At 39.3% G+C, this 18,923-nt stretch overlaps 2 protein-coding genes across 3 annotated transcripts in view; one reads left to right on the top strand and one right to left on the bottom strand.

Moving 5' to 3' along the window:
- psme3ip1 (proteasome activator subunit 3 interacting protein 1) overlaps positions 1 to 7,420 on the top strand; it is a 103,782-nt gene extending 96,362 nt beyond the window's left edge. Inside the window, exons 6-7 of the mRNA XM_078544142.1 lie at positions 1,813 to 1,877; positions 6,130 to 7,420. Coding sequence (XP_078400268.1) covers positions 1,813 to 1,877; positions 6,130 to 6,353 — 289 coding nt within the window. The 3' untranslated portion in view covers positions 6,354 to 7,420. The remainder of the gene's footprint in view (positions 1 to 1,812; positions 1,878 to 6,129) is intronic.
- Positions 7,421 to 12,612: 5,192 nt separating this feature from the next.
- cpne2 (copine II) overlaps positions 12,613 to 18,923 on the bottom strand; it is a 269,036-nt gene continuing 262,725 nt past the window's right edge. For both annotated transcript variants that reach the window (XM_078544157.1, XM_078544158.1), the window contains one exon: positions 12,613 to 13,147. In XM_078544157.1, the coding sequence (XP_078400283.1) occupies positions 13,040 to 13,147 (108 nt within the window). In that variant the 3' untranslated portion in view covers positions 12,613 to 13,039. The remainder of the gene's footprint in view (positions 13,148 to 18,923) is intronic.

Raw genomic sequence — 18,923 nt, 5'->3', positions numbered from 1 at the left:
TGTCAATTTCAAATGAAGTGACCAGTGGCATAAAATTCATTTTGAATTTTTATGACGTGCAGCTGTTGGTTGAAATTATTCTACTGATCTCACTTTTCAGTTCCACTGACCATCTTCATAGCAATTAAATAAATTCAAAGGAAGCGGATTAAAGTCTGTAAAGCCTAAACAAAAGCTCATCAATTCGTCAGAAAGGACCGATTGACCTATCCCTCTAGTACTCGTATTTCCATACCAGCATCCTACTGTTGCTTTAATGTCTTTACTTTATCTGGAAGATAATTTCAGATGCTTATTGCACATGAAAAGGGAACATTTCTAATTGATCTGCTTTAAATATACTTATTAGTCACTTACTGCCTTGACATACTTTAAAATCATATCCTACACACCATATGTATGTATCATTTGCATATGTATCATATGCATATTTGTTTCAAAGAAGTCTTTCTTTAATTGTCGTAGTTCCAGATTGCAGAACTTCTCTTTTTTTGTAGCTGAGCCTCTGTACATTTGGGATCATCCTTGCTCTGTTTCACACCCTAACCACTTATTAAAGCGTTATGACCAAAATTGTGGACTGTATTTCTGGTATGGTATGACCAGTGCATTATAAAACCTCCATATTACCACTGTTCTGGCTTTGTATCCTAATATCCAATCTTTTGTTTATTGCTGCTCCTCATCCTCTCAAAATTGAAAGTGCTGAGTCAACTGTTACTCTCGAGTGTCTTTCTTTCTCCCTGTGCTAATCCTGTTCCTTCACTTTACATCTCTAATTTGGCTATTTTTTGGTCCACTGCGTAATACATTGCATTTGTTCAAACTAAATTTAATTTACCATTTGTTTCCCTAGTGGCTTAAGAAATCTAAATTCTAAACTATTGATTGCACCCTCTATGTCTTTTGACCTCCCCGTTTTAGTGTAGTCTACAAATGGAATATTTACAATTAGTTTCTGCATTGAGGCCATTCAGAACCTTACATTGCTCTACTCAATGCCTTCTCCCTGCATGACACCACACCTTTCAAGTGTGTGCTGTTTCACATTTTTTTAATTCAACTAACCCAATCACATGCTGGATTCCTATGAATTTTCATTTCATTTGAAGTCTTTGGTGTGAATCCTTGTCAAGGTCTTTTGAAATTCCAAATCCAAATGAACTATAGAGAATGGAAGAATCTTATCAAGGATATTCTCCTTTTTAAACTCATATTGGCCCTTGTCCAACCTACTCCTTAGAGTGGTTCCTACTATTTTACCTGCTCTCTACAGACTATTGTATGTGTGGTTTTGGTTCGGATTTCTTCCTTTATTAAATATATAATTCCTTAAAAAGAACTTTAAATAAATGTCTCCATCAATGAAATCGTCTCCATTATAGTTATTTCCATTTAATTTTGAGAGAGGGAAGATTAAAGATCTCTTTCTCTGTTGAATGGCTTGAGACACATCCAGCATTGCTAACACAAGAAGAGAGCATCCTTACTGTTGTAATGTTCACATATTCACACATTCTTGCCCTGCAGGGCTCTATTTCCAGACTTGTTCAAAGCTGTGCACAATATAGAGAAGTGTATAAATTGATTGTTTATTTAAGTATAAAGGACTGGTGCAGGGTGCCTTTATGTCCTTTGGTATAGCTTGGCCTGTTTTAGCAACAATAGGTGATCACAGTGATTGTTCTTGTAGCCTTTAAATTAATTGTTTAAGGAGAATTTAATATATTATTGATCTTAGGATGGAGAAACCAATATTTAAAAATGTTCTTTCCGCTTTTACAATTTCATTTCATTGTCACTTCACTCTAGCTCAGCAAGCTCTGAAGTTGTCAAAAAACAGAAGGCAGATAACATCGATGGAAGTGGTCATGATGGTAGGTGATGATTCCCAAGCTGTCTCTGCCATATATGCTCTGCATCAGCCCAGTGTGGGTAGCACGTTTAGCATGCACCAAAAAATGAGCTGTGAAAGAACTGTTGATTAAAAGCAGCAGTGTAGTTATAGCATTGTTCATTGTATTTGCAAGTCATGCCAGTTACAAATGATCTCCACTTCTCTGGTTCAGCCAGTTATGTTGACATCTCTTACATCAAAAAAGCAACAAAACTACCACTTATTTTCTTTTCTTCTACTCTACTCTTTTCTACACCACTCTGGGGTGCAGTTCAACAGGCATTGGCACCCCCCCGAAACGACTCTCGTCCCAAGTGCAGGCGTCACATCTGAGTCTGATTCCTCTCTTAATTACATCAGCTCACCCAACATTCCAGTAGTACTCACTAGATAATGATTATGGCAGGGCCTGCCTTGGCTGGTTGCTTTCTTTCTTCCATGTCCTCCTGCCTACTCACCATTGCCTACAGGTACTGAGGCATGTTGTACCTACTGTTTGACAAGCACTGGTGAGATTGGCTAGCTAACTAGGGAACACCCCATCTCTGTACCCCGATACAATACCAAGTACACATTTTCCCATTGAGTAATATTTAGCAACATCTCTCTGGTTTGCATTGCACTCGGTGCTAATGGTGCTTTTTTCTGTTTCTACTGATATCCCTATGCCACACTGGGAGCCTGCTTTGATATACATTGTTAATGCAACTCCTATTAGCAAGCTAAATACACGTATCGAACTGGCGTTCTTGTTGAATCTAGTTGATGATATGCTTAAGCTTAGAGCTTTTGCTCTTCAAGCCTCTACCAGAGCAAGACTGCCCTTGCAAATCATGTGTTTCTTTCTCTCTCTTGCTGGACAGATTTGACCTCCAACCCTGATCTAGCTCTTCAGATCCATCGATTTGTCAATTGACCTATCAATCAAACTGCCGCCCACCAGGAAATTCTCTCAGCCTTAGCACCTGTACACCCTAGCCATGCTGAGTGGGGTATAAAGCCTTTGTAACTTTGTGTGTGAATGTCACCAGGATGTATTAACAGCCTCCTGATCACCTTCACAGAATCACGAATTGTTACGGTGCAAAAGGAGCTCATTTGGCCCATCATGCCTGCACTGACTCTCCAAATGAGCTACTCACCTGGTACTAATACCCCGCCTTCCTGTAACCCTGCACATTCTTCCTTTTCAGATAACAGTCTAGTTTCCTTTTGAATGCTTCAATTGAATCTGCCTCCACCACACTGTTAGGCAGTGTATTCCAAACCCTAAGCACTCGCAGTGTAAAAGTTTCTCTTCATCAAATTTGCTTCTTTTCCTAATTACTTTAAATCTGTGCCCTCCTATTCGATCCTTTCACGAGTGGGAACTGTTTCTGCCTATCTAATGTGTCCAGATGCTTCATGATTTTGAATACCTCTAACAAATCTCCTCTCAGCTTTCTTTTCTCTAAGGAAAACCGTCCTAACTTCTCCAATCTATCTTCATAACGGCAGTTCCTCATCCCTGAAGTCATTCTCATTAACCTCTTCTGCATGCTCTCTAATGCCTTCACGTCCATCCTAAAGCGTGACGCCCAGAAATGGACTATTCCAGCTGAGGCCGAACTAGTGACTTATACAAATTTAACATAACTTCCTTGCTCTTGTACTCTATGCCCCTATTAATAAGGCCCAGGATACTGTATGCTTTATTAAGTGCTCTCTCAACCTGTCCTGCAATCTTCAATGATATATACACATGTACACCCAGGCCTCTCTGCCCTTGCATCCTCTTTATTTTATATTGTCTCTCCATGTTCTTCCTATCAAAATGAATCACCTCTCACTTCTCTGCATTGAGCCTCATCTGCCACTTGTCTGCCCATTCCACCAACTTGTCAGTGTCTCTTTTGAAGTCCTACACTATCCTCCTCATAGTTCACAATTCTTCTTAAACAGCAGTGGATAACAGTTTTGATGGTAGTCCCGGCTCCTTCATGCAAACACATTAAAACACCAAGCCCCTTTTGTTCTTGTGATGCCAGCCTTTTGTTTTTTTTGTGTCAAGTTTTTGTTTTTAAAAGATTAATCCTTATCCTGAATCTGGCTTCAAAATATATTACAACTGAAAGCAAAAATGGCCAATCAGCCACAAATTTTGAATATGACAATGGTACGTAACTCCCTGTCTATTCTCAAATGATGTGCTGCAATTAATGATCTAAATGACTTTCCTCTCATTTCAGACAGTGTTTCTTCATTTTACTAGTAAACTTTTTTTTAATTGACAATCCACAGTCTCAATAAGTAGCTGACTTTCTCATAGAATTATAGTAATGTAACCAATATATTCTTTTGGGTGGTCTAATCCATTCTGAGCACTATTATCCCAGCTTATTGCAGCAGCACTTGAGAATGAAAGAATTTGTAGTGCCTTTGCATTCCTCTCATCTCCCAAAATGATTCACAGTCAATTAATTACTTTTGAACACAGAAGGCAAAATACAGAGTACTGCAGACGTTGGAAAATCAAAACCGAATACGCTGGAAATATTCAACAATGTTACTTTTGAAATGTAGCCACTGTTCATAATATAGGATAGCATTGCAGCCAGTTTGCACTTAGTAAGGTCCCAGAAGCAGGACCAGCTAATCTGTTTTTGTGACATTGATGGGGGGGGTGAATAGATGTTGGCCAGGACACAACGAGGAAACCCATCCTTCCACCATCACCACCCCCCTTTTTTTGAATTGTGCCATGGGATCTTTTGCATTTATCGGAATATTGCCTCAGTTTAACACCACTTCTAAATGACAGTATCTCTGACAGTGCAGTACTGCCTCAGTACTACACTGAAGTGTTGGTGTAGATAATGCTGCAGTCACAAAATGGAGCATGAATCCATGAACTTTTTACTCCGAGGTGAGGGAGCTTCCATTTAGCTCAACTAACCTGGCTTTCTCATGGGAAGTGACATTCTGATTATTCTGAATTTTGCATATTGCAATGTATCCAAAAATATTATGAAATCATTAGTAATGGGTGCTGGTTTTTGTGACCTGCAACATTTAAAGATCTTGCAAGCATTACTCTGTAAATGTGATAGTAGATCAGTGCTTGGATGCTGTGACACTGGTTGGCAATTACAGTCTGTAGATTGGCTGTTGGAGGGTGATCAACTTTTTGTATTACAGAGAAAGCAGAATTCAAACAAAGTAAAACAAATTAGTATTCTGTAGCGAAAGTTTCATCAGAACTAGAGGTCAATCAGGATGGTCCATCAGCCCTGCGCCTAGTAAACTTTATCAGTAGTGCCAAGTTAATCATCTCATCTTCTCTCCACCCCCCCGCCGCGTCCACATGATTGGCTTACTATCAGTGATAGTAAACCTCAAAATAAGATGGTTGGAATATGTATTCTGGGAAAAGTGCAAACCTTTCACTTCTCAGGAACTCTCCCAATTCTACTGGTGCAAACCCTCTGGAGTTATTTGAGATCTATTCCATGAAGGCTGGAACTGTGGGAAGTTTCCAAATTGGAGGCTATGGGCTTCTCTAAGTGACCTTGGTACACATCATATTCAGTGGCTATAGATTGGCAACTAGTGAAGGTCAAAGAACAGGTTTTCAGAAATAAAAGACGTAAGACAGAAGAAGCCTAGGGATATCGGGGTCATTTTGTTTCCCTCTTCCCTGACCCACAGGAGTGTAGGAGGCAGGCTAGAAATGATGTGGAAGAGCAGTTCACAGATTGGGCTAATTCATGTCAAAACAGAGACCTTCCATGTGGGTGGTAGAATGTTAATGAAGTTATTTTCTTGTACCTCTGCCAAGGGTGGCTCAAAGGTTAGGAATAAGCTAGTGCTGTGGGAACGAAATCATGGTTTGGAGGATTATTATACCTTGTGTAAGTAGCCCTCTTTGTGTAAGCTAAGCCTTTCATTAGCTGCTATACCACAGGGCTTAATGTGGGGATCATAATACCTTAGTCTCTGTCTATTGCTTTTGCAGCACATCTGAATTTTACAAATTAATTTTAAAAAATTAACACCTCAAGATCCCATAGCTCATAGAAAATTGATATTTGAGAATATGGTATCTGATTCTAATGTCATGTTAAATCTAGCAGTATTGAAAGATTTTTGCATCAGTGATGAATTGATGTATATAATCTGTTCTTTGTAGATAATAGAAAATGTTAAATTTTAGGCTGTACTGTATTCTGTCATTTAATTTGATTCTTCTACAGATGATGACTCCTCTGATCAAGCACAGTCTGATTTCTTAACTGGTACCGCAATCCAGCATCCTTCAGCATCTGTGTGTGTTGGAATACTCCCTGGCCTTGGAGCCTACTCGGGGAGCAGTGACTCAGATGCAGAATCCAGTTCTGACAGTGACATTATCATCAGCACTGGAGGTCGAATCATCTCATCAGTCTTTCGTTCCCACCCTTTTCCTGAAAGCCCGTGAAGCTGAAATATTCAAGAGCAGCGTTTTATTTGTATAGAGGTGGTTTGCAATACAGAGGTTCCTGTATAAAATGGTAAAGAAAAAGTTTGTTTTGGACTGCTTTACCTCTGGCAGTCATATGTGAATGCAAAATTTCGCAGCCCTGATTCAAAATCTGATTAGATATTGTAGCAGGCCACTGCACATTTAACCGTATAGAGGTGAGTGTCTTGGGTCTTGAATCCAAGGGTGAGATACGTTGTTGAATATTGTCAACATTTTAAGTGTAAATAATTCTTTTTACACTCTCATGCTTAAAACAGCTACTTGTAAGTTAAGACAATGGAACTGCTAACTATACTTTGGTTGTTAATATACAGCTATGGATGAGTTAGGGTACCTATGTATTGCTGTGAGTCATTTAAGAAGTGAATAAATTCTCTGTTACTCCACAATGCTTCTATTTTGTATGCTTTCTATCTTATGTAGATTCCTTTTGCTACTTAACCAACTGTGTGCCTACTAAATGTACAGCCTCTTTCCTGATACCACGGGAGCAAAGTGCCCCACCCTTGGGTCCTTGCAACAGGAAACGCCATGAAAAGCATAGATAAAAGCAAAATACTGCAGATGCTGGAAATCTGAAACAATAATAGAAAATGCTGGAAAAACTCAGCAAGTCTACCAGCAGCTGTGGAGAGAGAAACAGAGTTAACATTTTGAGGCCGTAGGGTCATATGGACTAAAAGCATTAACTCTGTTTCTCTCGCCACAGATGCTGCTAGATCTGCTGAGTTTTCCCAGCTATTCCTGTTTTCATGCCATGAAAACCATGATTGAGAGTGGCCATGTAAGGTAACCCCAGAATTCTGTCCCTTGGCCGGTGTGGACTTCTCAGACAGACCTTTTGATTTTTGACAGTCTCCCTTCCTGTGGAAAAAGCATGTTGTCTTCACTTGATTTGGCTCTGCCATCACCACTGGAAGCTTTCTACATGATGAAGTGTAAAGATGAGCCTGCTCATAACTAACTTGCTGCTCCACTTCAGTGCTGCAAACCTCTATAATAATTTGTGTGTTTGCTTTAAGTGGTAAACTATGGTTAGTCAAAGCCCTTACAATGAACATCAAAAAGAAAAATAGGCACAAAGGGGTAATGGCAATAAATATGGTGCGTTTCACACCCTTGGGATGCTCCACAGTGCTTCACAGCCACTGGATTATTCATGAAGTGTAGTCACTGTGGTTTTGCAGGAAGATGTGGCAGTCAATTTGCATACGGCAAGTTCTCAAAAAGAACAATGAAATAAATGAAAAGTGAATCTGTTTTGAATGGTGTTGTTTGAAGGCTAAATGTTGGTCAGGACACCAGGAAAAATCTGATCCTCCACTTCAATAAGTGCTAAGAGATTTTTTGTTGCAAAATCAAAATATTGTGGATGCTGGAAATCTGAAATGAAAACAGAAAATGTCGAAAATATTCAGCAGCATCTGTGGAGAGAAACAATTAACATTTCAGATCGATGAACTTTCAACAGAACAGAGTCCGATGAAAGACCTTTTTTTATAACTTCATTGGAACAAGCAAATGGGTCCTTGATTAGCACCTCACCTGAAACACAACTTCTACAAGGTAGCCTTCCCTCAGTACTGCACTGACGTAACAATCTGGATTATGAGCTGAAGTCTTCAATCCATGATTTTCTGAGTGGGAGTGCTTCCCTTGAGCTAAGCTAAAGCCCCAATTATATTGTGGACCTGTTTTAAGTGGATTTACCCATGTGCAGTTGTTCTAAAGTTACTTTGGTAGCTTTATGATACCGGCTTTAATCCTCCCCAATGTTGGGTTAAATTGTGTGAAAGTTAATTGCTGCCCTGTACAGAGAGTCTGAGAACTAAAAAAAACAAAACGGCAGTACAAATGAGTATTGCTGGTAGCCCAAGACTATTTACATGTGGTGCTTCACTCCAGAAAGAAATAACTTTTTTTTGTTATATAGGTTTGATTTCTCAACCATTGTGATATGAATGCTTGGTTTTACTGTATTACAGATATAGTGGGCACTTTTTGAAAAAAAAAATTGCCATTTTTTGGAACACCTGACTTGCATTTAAAAAAAAATCTTGAGCTTTGGGTGATGCACTGAGGCCATTCTCATCATTGACTTTGGAACTTTGTGCACTTATGCTGAAATCTGCTTTCAGAATTATAAGGGTTGAATATATTTGTGATATATTCACAACCTGTGTGATTTCAATGCCATATTTTTTTGAACAAATGTTGATATTACTGTTAGCTCAAATCACATATACTTTTTTTAGCCCTAGTATATGCTAGTTTAATTTAAAAACTTTCAGCTGAATATGTAAATTGAGAACTATAGAGAGAAAAAGTACTTAAGTAATAAAAACCGAACTAAAAGTGGCACTTTTGTTGGAATTAATTTTTAAATTCTTTAGGAAAGAGAGTTCTAAATTAGGAATAAAATAATACCCAATGGGACTCATAATCCTATTTTTTGATCGGTAACGATGACCGTTTGTTCTTTTCTGCCTGATTTGTACTGTGATGTGGCATGCCATTTGTTTGGATCAAGGTAGTCCAAACAAATGTGCTTTTGCCATATTGAGACTTTCCTCTGCTGAGGAAGGATGTGATAAATGAAAGGGAGAGGACAAGGCAAGACAGCAATAAGGGTAATGACAATCAGCGTGGCAGAAAGGCATAGAGCATACAAACTTAGTGCACCAGCAGATAAAGCCAGAGGTTGCAAAAATAGTAAAAAGACAGAACTAATGGCTCTGTATCTGAATGTGTGTAGCATTCATGACAAAATAGATGAATAGTCAGCGCATATAGAAATAAATATATATGACCTGATAGTCATTACAGAGGCGCGGCCACAGTTGATTAAGGCTCGGACTTGAACATTCAAAGGTACTTGATATTCTGGAAGGACAGAAAGCTAGGAGATTGTGGTGGGGCAGCTCTGTTAATTAAGAATGACAGTACAATAATGAGAGATGACCTTAGTTCTAAAGATCAAGATGTAGAATTAGTTTGGGTAGAGATAAGAAATAGTGATAGTAAGAAGTCACTTGTGGGAATATTTTATAAGCCCCCTAACAGTAACTCCACTGTAGGGTGGGGTATACAGGAAGAAATAATGGGGGCCTGAGAGAAAGGTATGACAATAATCATGGGTGATTTTGATCTACACATCGAGTGAATTAATAAGATTGGTAAAGGTAGCCTGGAAGATGAGTTCATTGAGTGTTTTTGGGACATTTATTAGTCCAGCACGTTCTAGAGCCAACCAGAGAGTAGGCTATTCTAGACCCGGCAATGTGCAATGAGCCAGGATTAATTAATGGCCTCATAGTAGAAAAGCCCCTAGATAGTGGTGATCATAACATGATTGAGTTTCACATTCCGATTGAGAGAGGGGAGTGGATCTAAGACTAGTGTTTTAAATTTAAATAAAGCCAATATTAAGGTTATGAGGACAGAGCTGGCTAAAGTGAACTGAGAAATTAGGTTAGGGAGTAGGTCAGCAGAGATGCAGTAGATGACATTTAAGGAGCTATTTCATAACACTCAGCAAAGATACATTCCTGTGAGAAAGACTCCAGGAAAAGGATGCATCTTTTGTGGCTAACTAAGGAAGTTAAAGATAGTATCAAATTGAAAGAAATGCATACAATTCCATGAAGGTTAGTGGAAGGGCAGAAGATTAGACAGAATTTGAAAACCAGCAAAGAATGGCTAAAAAAGATTTCAGGGAGAAATTAGTGTATGAGAGAAAACTAGCTAGAAACATAAATTCAGGTATTTTAAAAAGGAAAAGAGTAACTAAAGTGAGATTTGGTCCACTAGAGTGTGAGTCTGGGGATTTAATAATGGGAATAAGTAATGACAGATGCATTGAATAGACATTTTGTGTGTCTTCATTGCAGAAGACACAAATAACATTCCAGAAATAATTGTAAGTCAAGAGGTGAAAAGGAGGGAAGAACTTAAAACAATTACAATCACCAGGGAAGGGGTACTGAGAAAACTAGTAGAACTAAAGGTTGACAAAATTGAGGTCCTGGTGGACTTCATCCTAGGGTCTTAAAAGAAGTGGCTGCTGAGATAATAGATGCATTGGTTTTAATTTTCCAAAATTCCTTAAATTCTGGAAAGATCTCATCAGATTCGAAAATAGCAAATGGAATGCCTCTATTCAAAAAAGGAGGGAGACAGAAAGCAGGGAACTACAGGCCAGTTAGCCTAACATCAATCATAGGGAAAAATGCTAGAATCTGTTTTTAAGGCGGTTATAGGAGGGCACTTAAAAAATCTTAACGCAATCAGGCAGAGTCAATATGTTTTTGTGAAAGGGAAATAGTGTTTGACTAACCTATTAGAGTTCTTTGAGGAAGTAACAAGCAAAGCGGATAAAGAGGAACTTGTAGATGTGTTGCACTTGGATTTCCGAAAGGCTTTTCATTGAAGGTTACTGCACAAATAAGAACTTATGGTGCGGGGGAAGCATATTAGTAAGGATAGAGGATCGATTAGCTAACAGGAAGTGGAGAGTAGGGATAAATGGGCCATTTTCAGGTTGGCAAGCTGTAACCAGTGGAGTGCCACAGGAATCATTGCTGGGGCTTCAACTATTTACAATCTGTATCAATGACTTGGATGAAAGGACCAAATGTATGGTGGTTAAATTTGCTGATGACACAAAGGTAGGGGAGTAAGTTGTGAAGAGGACATAGGGAGTCTATAAAGCAATATGGATAGGTTAAGTGAATGGGCAAAAAATTGGCAGATGGAATATAATGTGGGGAAAATGCGAACTCATCACTTTGGCAGGAAGCCTAGAAAAGCAGTATATTATAATAAATGGAGAGAGATTCCTTGTACACGAATTGCAAGAAGTTAGTAAGGGGGGATAGTGAGTGATCAGGAAGGCAAATGGCATGTTGTTGTTTATTGCAAGGGGAATGGAATATAAAGTAGGGAAGTTTTGCCACAGTTGTACAAGGCATTGGTGAGACCACATCTCAAGTACTGTGTACTGTTTTGGTCTCCTTATGTAAGAAAGTATATAATTGCATTTGAAGCAATGTATCATTACTTTAAGTTTGATGTCTGTATTGCTTCCCTGTATCCCTCTTGCCTGTCACAGCATCTACTTCTCTCAGACATCTACTTGCACAGTATAACTTGGTGGAATATAAAATGCAACCTAACACCATGCTATATGGCTACTAAATTTGCTGAATACTATCAAACGTCAACCAATTCATAAAATACTTTCATCTGCGATAAATTGGACATGACCCTTTCCCAGCCTTCCTGTTTGCTGACACGTATGATCACTTTCAATGAGCACACATTTGCAGTGTCTGCCACAGAGATTTAAATAATTTTATTGTAAATCGAGAATCATCTCATTTGCATTACTTTAGTCCAGAGAGCCTACTGTTGTCCATTTATTCGATGAAATTATGTTTCTCAAGCCAGTGTACTTAGTTTATTTCCTTTTTATTAAACCTAGTTGTCATCAAATAAGACATGGAAATATCAAATTTGATTAACAATTTAAAATATATCAATAAACCAAAATGACACCCAGTTCAGTAACCTAGTTCAGCCTGGATTTGTAGAGAGAGTTTGAGAAATTCAAATTCCATGCCCTGACTGATTAGACTGTTTTAATTCTTGGTTGTTGTACCGATGAACACTGTATTAGCAACAGCACATTCAGCCTTGGCAAAGAAATCAAATGTGCCAGACCAATTCTGATAAACACAGCCATATGGAAAGAGATGGAACTGGCATAATGGATGCAAATGTTTAGAGCCACACCAATGGGATAATTCCCCAATGTGCAATTTTCTAACCTTAAATTCATTCAAGGGTCAGTTAGATGATACAAGGTTGAAAATTGTAGTTCTTTTACTCTGAAAGGGTGCGTTAACGTTGGCTGCTTTGTATCACTCCTCTGCACTTATCTTGTGAATCTTCTATATTTGCAGCTTTTGCACTTGGTAGATTGATTATTTCCTCATTTTACCCTTAGTACAGAAGTAGCTGTGCACCAATGTCAATCTCTCAGAGAAGCAGTCTACTTAAAAGTAGCCATTAGGGCCACATTAACAATATTTAAAAGCTTCTGCTGTCAAAAAAAAAAGGGGTGAAGGAGAGACTTGTGTAAATTCAACTTAATTTACTGAAACATTGTACTGAGGTGTTACAGGTAAATAGTGTAAAATATCCAAACATAATAGTTTGACAAAAGTACAGTTTATTATACTCATAGACAACATTGACACAAAATGAGAACACTCATTACTTTCAGCTCTGTCCTTCCTGTAAGTCAGTAATGTTGCTTTCAAACTGTTTTGTTTTAATAATTTAAAAAAAATCAGATACATAACACCCAATAATACAAAGATACATTCAATACTTTAACAGTGGTGACTTGGAAAAAAGTCGACCATTCTTAGTGTTAATCATCATACTTATACAAAGCACCAGATTCTCCTTACAAACAAATTAAGACTCGAGTCATTGGAAATATATCTTTTTGAACCAATGAAAACAAAACATTACAAATGTGCTGCAAAACATGCAAAGATTTATTCTGTAAACATTTTCAGAGGGCATGGTGGGGAATTTGGTATCATGCAGGTTTTAAGGTCAATGGTTTGGTGTTAGGCTGGATCAGAGTTGACGGGTGGAAGGTTTCTTTGCTTGAAATATTGAACAACTTGCTGGGGTAGTTCTGCCAAGACAGATTTGGCCAAAGTTTCTTTAGGAGCCTGAATAAGAGAAGAAAATGAAACATTTTAATGTTGCTTCATATAAGGCTCAGCAACATAAATTGTGCTCATAAGAAATATTAGAGAAACTGAAGTGACTAAAATCTTCCAAATCCCCAGGACTTGATGGGCTACATTTGAGGGCTGTAAAAAAGATATCTGCAGATAGTGGATGCACTGGTTATGACTTTCCAAAATTCTCTAAATTCTAGAATGGTAATATAACTCTGCTATTCAAGAAAGGAGGGAGAGAGAAAAAGCAGAAACTACAGGCCAGTTAGCCTGACATCAGTTGTCAGGAAAATGCTGGAATGTATTATTAAGGAAGTCTTAGCAACGCACTTAAGAAATCAGACAAAGTCAATATGGTTTCATGAAGGGGAAATCGTGTTTGATAAATTTATTAGAGTTTTTTGCAATGTAACTAGTCGGGTAGATAAAGGTGAACCAGTAAATGTAGTGTACCAGGATTTCCAAAAGGCTTTTGATAAAATGCCACACAAAAGGTTAATATGCAAGATAAAGGCTGATGGAGTTGGCGGTAATATACTATGATGGACCGAGGATTGGTTAATGGAGAGGAAACAGACGGTAGGAATAAAAGGGGCACTTTCAAGTTGGCAGCTTGTGATTAGTGGAGTGCTGAAAGGATCGGTGCTAGGGCCTCAGCTATTTACAACCTATGTTAATGACTTGGATGAAGAGACAGTAATGTAATGTAATGTATCTACTTTTGCTGATGATACATAGCGAGGTGGAAATGGCAGCTGTGAGGAGGGCACAAAGGGGCTGCAAAGAGATTTGGATATGTTGAGTGGGTGGACAACAAGGTGGTAGATGGAGTACAAGTGGGGAAGTGTGAGGTTATTCACTTGGGTAGTAAGAACAGAAAAACAAAATATTTTTTACAAGGCTTGAAACTTGTAACTTGCTGCTCAAAGGGATTTGGATGTACTCTTACAAGAAACACGGTATTGCTGAAAAAAGAGAAATGTCAAAGCTTTTTGTCTTGCACTATTCGGGACACTTTGCAAGAATGCCAATATAGAGGGAAGACAACAATTTATACTGTATGTGAAGAGTGTGCTGATTGGTTGGCAAGTGGACTCTGATTAGTAGAGGTGTTGCCATGGAGAATGCACCAGTGATGGTGACTGACAATTAACTGCCAAGCGTTGTTTGAAATTTAAACCAGGCAGCTTGACCCTGATTGGTCAAAGCATTTCCCCGAGGAATGAGTCAGCGAATGGCTGTCACTTATTTTGCTTAGCTGAAACAGGTTCAATGTATGTACATGTTCTTCATGACTGCAAAGAACAGGGCCCTGTGTATTAATATATGTAGCTTCTAGTACACGCAAATGCGCCACACTGTGAACCCGACTGACAATCTTAAATTGGTTGTCAGCGTAATTCTCAGCACACTGAGGATTATTTAGCAAATGTTTTCCAATCACGGAATCACTTCTAATGATGGACACTGCATTTTGAGCTTTGCAAGCATAGGCTGGTTGGGTACGGTTTATACCATGCCCACTGTGAACAGCAGCTGGGACACGCTGTTTGATAGGATCTGCCAGTCTTTGGAATGTACAGCCTACATACCCAGCATCACATTGGCCCTGAAATTCATATACCACATTACTCATTTGTGCGATAGGCAGAACGTCTTTTTGGCTTGACGGCAGCATCCTGTTAGTGGCAAATACCATTCGTGTTGCTACTGCATAGTAGCAGCGTGAAACAGCTAGCTTCACCTGATGCTCAAATTTTTGAGATACCTTGCCCTTCCAGAGTAATCTGAGGTAGACTTGGCACTTTTCAGGGCTGAAAGTGACAGCCTTAGGCCTGTTCATGAGGTTGTGTGATGTATGGTGCAAAATGATCTGATCTGGGTAGCTATTATCCCACAAGATGGCTTTGATGTGCCCTTTTTCAGCATCAAGCTTGCATGATGAGCAAATGGCTATAAGATTGGTCTTATTGGCAACCCTATTTACGAGGTTGCTGATAAGACCTATCTTACAACATGTGGAACTGTAAGAATCCCAACGCGTGTATTGACCAGTGAAGGTAGGCTTGCGGTAGACCGTGGTAGAGAAACCCCTGGCAGATTTCTCAACTAGTTCGTCAAGGAAAGGGAGTTCATTTGACTGCTCCATTTCAAAGGTGAATTTGAGCAGGATGGTGCCCATTAAGACTTGTTACATGCAGCTGCAGATTTAAATGTAGTAAACGTATCATTCACATATCAGAAATATGCAAAGGATGGAAGGTTAGATGTCATTCCATCGAACACACTTTTTCCATGGAAGTCGACGAAGACGTTTGCGAGAGCAGGGCCTAGAGGGGATCCCATCAATTGGCAATACTGTCAATTTCGGCATACTCAAGTCCTGTACTACCAAACGACTACAAGGAACACAGCATACAGTACAGCAAACAATTGGGAAGACCTTTATTGAAAAGGGATTAGAGTACAAGAGTAAGGAAGTCCTGCTACAATTCTACAGGACTTGGGTGAGGCCACACCTGGAGCACTGTGCGCAGTTTTGGTCTCCACATTTAAGGGAGAATATACTTGCCTTGGAGGTGGTATAGAAAAGGTTCATTAGATTGGTTCCTGGAATGAGAGGGTTGGCCAATGATGAGAGTCTGAGTAAATTGGGATTGTACTCTCTGGAGTTTAGAAGATCTCATTGAAACATACAAGATTCTGAAGGGGCTTGAAAGGGTCGACAGAGGTATTCGAGGTAACCTTGTGACATTCCCCTGGCTGGGGAACCTAGAAAGTGGAGCACAGTCTCAGAATAAGTGGCCAATCATTTTGGACTGAGATGAGGAGAAATTTCTTCACTCAAAGAGTTGAAACTCTTTGGAATTCTCTACCCTAGATGTGGATGCTCAGACTGAGATAGATGGATTTTCGGTGCCTGGGGAATCAAGGAATATGGTGAGTGGGTGGGAAAGTGAAATTGAGGCAGAAGATTAGCCATAATCATGTTGAATAGCAGAGCAGGCTCTGTGGTCTGCTCCTGGTTCTTATGTTCAATGCAAGTAAAACAGATTTAATGAGTAAAGGAATCCATGACTTGAACTGTTTCAAGTATGAATGTTCAATGAACAACTTTAAACATATTTAAATTAACCATAAGGTTTCTGATGGACTTGTAATTAATGTGTCACTTAGAGTTTACTGTAACAAACTGCAAATGCTTGAAACAGTATAGCAAAATGTAATGGTAATCTTCCATCAGTTTAGTATCAGTCATATGGAAGTTACTGGAAATTATAATCAGAGGCTGAGTGACTGAGCGTTTGGAGAAACACAAGCTGATCAGAAATGAATTTGAGAATGGTGGGTCATGTCTGACTAACTGAATTAGTCACCAGCATGGGGGATAGGGAAGCGTTTACTGATGTATGGACTTCCAGAAGGCATAATATTCTGCACAAGACGGTATCAGCAAAAATGAAAGTGCATGGAATTTGAGGTAACCCTTTGACGTGGGTCAGTAGTTGGTTGGGAGGTAGGAGACAGAGTAGGGATCAAGGTAACATTATCTGCTTGGTGGGATATGACAAGTGACCTTTGCTATGGATCTGGACTAAGGCTTCAGCTTTTTAAAATAAATCACTTGGATGAAGGAATAAAGAGCTCTACATCCAACTTTGTATATGACAGTCAGTTCAGAAGAACAGTAAGTTGTGTAGATGGGAGAAGGAGCTTACAAAGGGCCATAGACAAAGTTAGTGGTCAAAGCTATGGCAGATTGAGTTTAATTTGGGGAAGTGTGAAGCTATCAAAGAAAGGCAATTCGGAATATTTTTGAATGGCAATAGACTAGGTACCATGGTGAAGCAAGAGGATTTGTGTGTCTGTGTAATCAGGTCACTAAAAGCTAGTGTAAAGGTACAGAAAGTAATTTAAAAGGCCAATAGAATTTTCACCTTTATGCCAAGGGAATTGGAGTAGGCAGCGATGCTTCACTTGCACTTGTTCAGAATCCCAACTGGAGTACTGTGTTTAGTTTTGAGCACTGAACTTGAAAAGCTATATTGGTTTTAGAGTGGGTACAGTGCAGATTCCCATAGCTTTCCATTTTTAAAAAATTTGTTCATAGGGTTGTGGTTGTTGCTGGTGAAGCCAGTATTTATTGCTCATCCATAATTGCCCTTGGGAAGGTGGTAGTGAGCTGCCTTGCAGTCTATGTGGTGAAGATACACCCACAGAGCTGTTAGGTAAGGGTTCCAGGATTTAAGTCCCAACAGCGAAGACTGACTGGTGATTACATGTCAAAGTCAGGATGCTGCATGACTTAAGGGAGAACACACAGGTGGTGATGTGTCTGTGGTCCTTGTAAAGCAGGGCATAAGGGATTAAATCATGAGAATAGGTTGCATAAACTTGATTTGTGTTTTTTTAAGTTTACAAAGTTGCCGGTTGGTCTAATGGTCACTAAAAGGCAATAAAGGCCTTGGGTAGGGTAGATGGATGCAGAGAAATTCTTTTCCTTTGACAGTGAAATCCAGAATGAGAGGACATAGTCTTAAAATTAGAACTAGGTCACTTAGAAGCGTATTCAGGAAACACTTTTTCCATACACACACTAGTGAATATCCGGAACCTTCTTTCCCCAAAAGGCAATGGATGCTGGGTAAATTGAAATTTTCAAGATGAAAGCAACAGATATGTGAATATGGGGCAAAGGCAGGTAGTTTGTCTATGGTACAGATGAGCCATGTTCTCGAGGGGCTGAATAGCCTCTCTAGTATTTATGTTTATTTGTGCTCAGGAACAATAATAATACAACCTCATAATCTAGGTTTGTCATTGTCTGGGGGAAAAACTGCCTCTGCCAATGAAAGTCCAATTTAAAAAGAAAGCTGCTTCTCCCTCTAAAATGGATTGTGGGAGGGGGGGGAGGGAGAGGGCTATGCGGAGAGGGATGTAAACAGAAGAAAAGAAAATAAAGAAAATAAAAAATGATTACGTTTAAAAATTGGCTGAAGAGAGGTTAAAAAAGAAATCAATTTGCAATAAAAACAGAACAGGGAACAGACTGAACAGAGGAATAAAAATGAATGGCAAGGTGAATACAGGTGAAGTGTTTCAATTTTTTGTTCATGAATTATGGTTTTTGAGTGTAATTGTTTTTCAGGACTTATATTACTTAAGGGTGCAGTGATGCTGAGATTACTTGTAATGAAATCGGTGGATATTTGAGTGTCACATTTTGACTCTGCCCGCCAAACAGGTAAGATTTATTTCCAAATCAGCCTATCCTTGCTGGATGTTCCTTTATATAGAAGATATTACATTGAAAGAACCTCTGTGACCCAAGAAGAACTTCATTTGATAGGACAAGGTTCCCGATTGATATTTAGTCTATTTCCATGGTGATACCAAATCTACTTGTAAATGATTCTTTCTAATCTCCCAGGCTTACCTCGGTGCCCACTTGTCTTCCTTCTAGCTTGACTTCCTCTGGTCTCCTGCCCCAGCCTAACTACATACAGTCTCCCTCCCAATCTGACTCTTGCTGTGTTCTGGGCCTAGCTCTGACACATGCTGGTCCCTTGGTCCGACAGTAAAGCTCCCAGATGATTAAAAATGTGAATGATGGGAGCACCAACAGACAGGGTCACACCATATGGCTGATACCCGAGTTGCTTCATTACTGTAATGTAGAGCAGGATTTTTCGACTCTGCCCACCGGTGTGAACATCCGGTCCCACCGAAAGTCAGCGGCCAGAATTTTATGCTCCACCTTGGG

This window comes from Cetorhinus maximus, chromosome 6 (assembly GCF_964194155.1).
Source record: "Cetorhinus maximus chromosome 6, sCetMax3.hap1.1, whole genome shotgun sequence".
NCBI lineage: Eukaryota > Metazoa > Chordata > Chondrichthyes > Lamniformes > Cetorhinidae > Cetorhinus > Cetorhinus maximus.
This window is presented reverse-complemented; position numbering and strand designations above follow the sequence as displayed.